The following is a 2,915-nucleotide window of genomic DNA, read 5'->3' as shown; positions in this document are numbered from 1 at the left end:
AAAGCCCAGCCCACCAGTATCTGTCATGTCAATGTGAAAGAGACGACTGACCCACGTCTTCCCCTTTCAGCCTGTTTGGTAAATACTTGGGCAAGGGCATGGGAGTTTACACAAGGATGTTTGTGAAAGGATTAGACATGGGAAGTAGATTTTTACTCACATTTTCTTGTTTGGCATATGATGGGAATTGGCGTGGGATAAAACTCTCCTCACGAATTAACAGGGTACCCCCTGGAAAGAAATCAGTGGGAATTGGTTTTCCCAACTCCCAGTTCCCTTCCCACTTAAACTCCCATTCCTTTTAGTCAAACAATGAATTTTTAATCTCCTTACCCCTCAACTCCCATTCCCCATCTCTAATTCCCCTAAACCAAACACGCTGTTCCTTCACCCAGCTCCCTCCCTCCACTCGCCGCCGGCGCCGCCGGCGCCGCCATGCTCCGGCGCCGAGGCCGCGTCCTCATCCAGATGCTGTCCACCCCCTCCGCCACCTCCCCTCTCCACCGCCTCATATCCGCCGCCGCGGAGGATTGCCTCGCCCGACCACAGGTACACGCTCGGAGCTGCATCCTCTCCTCTCCCCGCCGCCTCCTCTCCGGCGCCACAGCCCCAACCACCGGGTTCTCCGTGGAGGAGTACCTCGTCTCCACCTGCGGCCTCACCAGACCCCAGGCACTCAAGGCCTCCCCCAAGCTCGCCCACCTCAGGTCCGCCGCCAACCCCGACGCCGTGCTCGCCTTCCTCGCCGGCCGCGGCCTCTCCGGCGCCGACGTCGCCAAGGACCCCAAGTTCCTCTGCACCAAGGTGGACAAGGGCCTGTCCCCCATCGTCGCGGGGCTCTCCGGCCTCGGCCTGTCAGATCCCGAGATGGCGCGCCTCCTCTCGCTCGCCCCAGACAGATTCCGCTGCAGATCCATCGTCGCCAAGCTGCAGTACTACCTGCCCCTCTTCGGCGGCTCCATGGAGAAGCTGCTCCGGGCGATCAACTTCAACACCAACCTCCTCTGCTGCAAGCGGAGGGTGGAGCTCAACGTCGCGTTCCTGCGCGAGTGCGGGCTGGGTGACCGCGACATTGCCAAGCTCTGCAGCTCGATACCGAGGATGGTCACCGCCAACCTCGAGTGCGTTCGGACAATGGTGGCGTTGACCGAAGGCCTCGGCGTGCCCCGGGGGTCCGGGATGTTCAGACATGCTCTGAGTGCCGTCGCATTCCTCGACGAGAAGAAGATCGCGGCCAAAGTGGATCACCTGAAGAAGACGTTCGGGTGGTCGGATGCCGAGGTGAGCATTGCTCTGCCTAAGGCCCCGTTTCTGCTTGCCAAGTCGAACGAATCGCTGCAGCATGGGTCCGAGTTCCTCATCTCCGAGGTGGGGTTGGAACCGGCATACATTGCTCGTCGGCCGGTAATGCTCTGTTACAGCCTAGAGGGCCGGATGAGACCTCGATACTACGTTGTGAAGTTTCTCAAGGAAAATGGATTGCTCAAGCGCGACCCCAGCTACTATACTGTTTTCAAGGAGACCGAGAGGTATTTCGTGGAGAAGTTCATATGCCCTCACAAGGAAGCTGCACCACATCTTGCTGAAGATTATGCCGCCGCTTGCAGAGGGGAAGTGCCCGCTAGATTCAGATTTACTTGAACCATCAATGGGCTATGAAAATTGGCAAACTGTGTAGGGCGCTCAACAAGGTTTTCATTCTGAGTAGCAAGCTGGTAATTCCTATTTTTGTGTTCTTTTCCTAACTGGATGATGTCTTTTATCTGCTATTGACTGTTGAACCCCAACGTGTCGATGTATTATTCAGTAGAGAAGAAAGCATCGCCTGCAATCGCTGAAAATGATAGGTCCTGGAATATATTTGTGCTTCTGACTTCCGTTTAAAATCATGGAAATTGGATGTGGGGGTGGATCAATTTTTTGTTGAAACCAGGATCCAGCAAACCAGAAAGCAAAAGAACCACTCTGTCCTGGTTTCCATTAAAAACATTGGTATGATATGCTTTCATGCTGAATTCTATCAGCATGTCCCATTTTTGTTTCATCGTCTTCTTTGTTCCATCATATTTCAGTTAGTACTAGCAGTTCAATGTTCGATGTTTGGACTATGCTTAGAAAATATATTTCTGTTGGGTGTACGTTCGCCTTTTTCTTCCCCATTTTCTTTAAAAATTGATTTGCTTTGTTCCTAAATTCTATGGTTGACGTTTGCTGGGATACTTTTAACTGTGAAAAGCTGACCTGTCCGAGACTAAATCATGATCGTAAAATGAATTAAATCGTGAGAACTAAACCGAAGAAGACGTCATGAGTTAGTCTTATAATATCTCTCTACTATTCGATACGACACCCAATTCATTCAAGGAACTGCAAATCCAGAACATGCAGTCAGCTGATATACAATTATGTTTGTTCAGCTAAAATCAGGGGTGTGCCCAGCAAATGGTGATTAATATGCCACCATATCAAGTTAAATACAGAGCAAATGAACATTTGGAGATTTGTTCAGAGAGGCTAAATGGTGTTAGTTTCTATTTCAAGTATCAACACTGAACCTGATACTTGCATGATAGATAACTTTCACACTAGAACACTTTGTTTTGCACTAACTCCGGGATAGATACTCATGCTCTGAACTTTTCTTTTGTGCACTGGGAAACTTCTGGTGTTATAAATGGTCTTCATTTTCACTCTACCTCTAGGGGCACTTTGTGGAATGGACTGTCAAAAGCTTTGGCAACAAAGCTGCTATTCAGTTTACAGTTGAATTTAGCAGCTGCTAATGCATGCAGTTTCTTTATTAAAAAAATGGAAAGCCCCAAATGCCAGCGGGGGTTATATAACCTGTAAATTATGTCTTGTGCTCTTCATGTGTACAACTATGATGTGCCCAAGAACTGGAGGACATGATCTCA

General features: G+C 49.8%; 1 protein-coding gene across 1 annotated transcript; it reads left to right on the top strand.

The window, feature by feature from the left end:
- The first annotated feature begins 370 nt into the window (after positions 1–370).
- LOC119317510 lies at positions 371–2,033 on the top strand. Its single transcript, XM_037591985.1, has 2 exons — positions 371–1,715; positions 1,808–2,033. The coding sequence occupies exon 1, from the start codon at positions 436–438 to the stop codon at positions 1,639–1,641; it is 1,206 nt and encodes a 401-aa protein (XP_037447882.1). The 5' UTR covers positions 371–435; the 3' UTR covers positions 1,642–1,715; positions 1,808–2,033.
- The last annotated feature ends 882 nt before the right edge of the window (positions 2,034–2,915 follow it).

Source organism: Triticum dicoccoides, chromosome 1B (assembly GCF_002162155.2).
Source record: "Triticum dicoccoides isolate Atlit2015 ecotype Zavitan chromosome 1B, WEW_v2.0, whole genome shotgun sequence".
Taxonomy (NCBI): Eukaryota; Viridiplantae; Streptophyta; class Magnoliopsida; order Poales; family Poaceae; genus Triticum; species Triticum dicoccoides.
This window is presented reverse-complemented; position numbering and strand designations above follow the sequence as displayed.

Excerpts from the sequence above, each read along its gene's own strand:
- LOC119317510 (XM_037591985.1), top strand. The coding sequence starts at position 436 with ATGCTCCGGCGCCGAGGCCGCGTCCTCATCCAGATGCTGTCCACCCCC.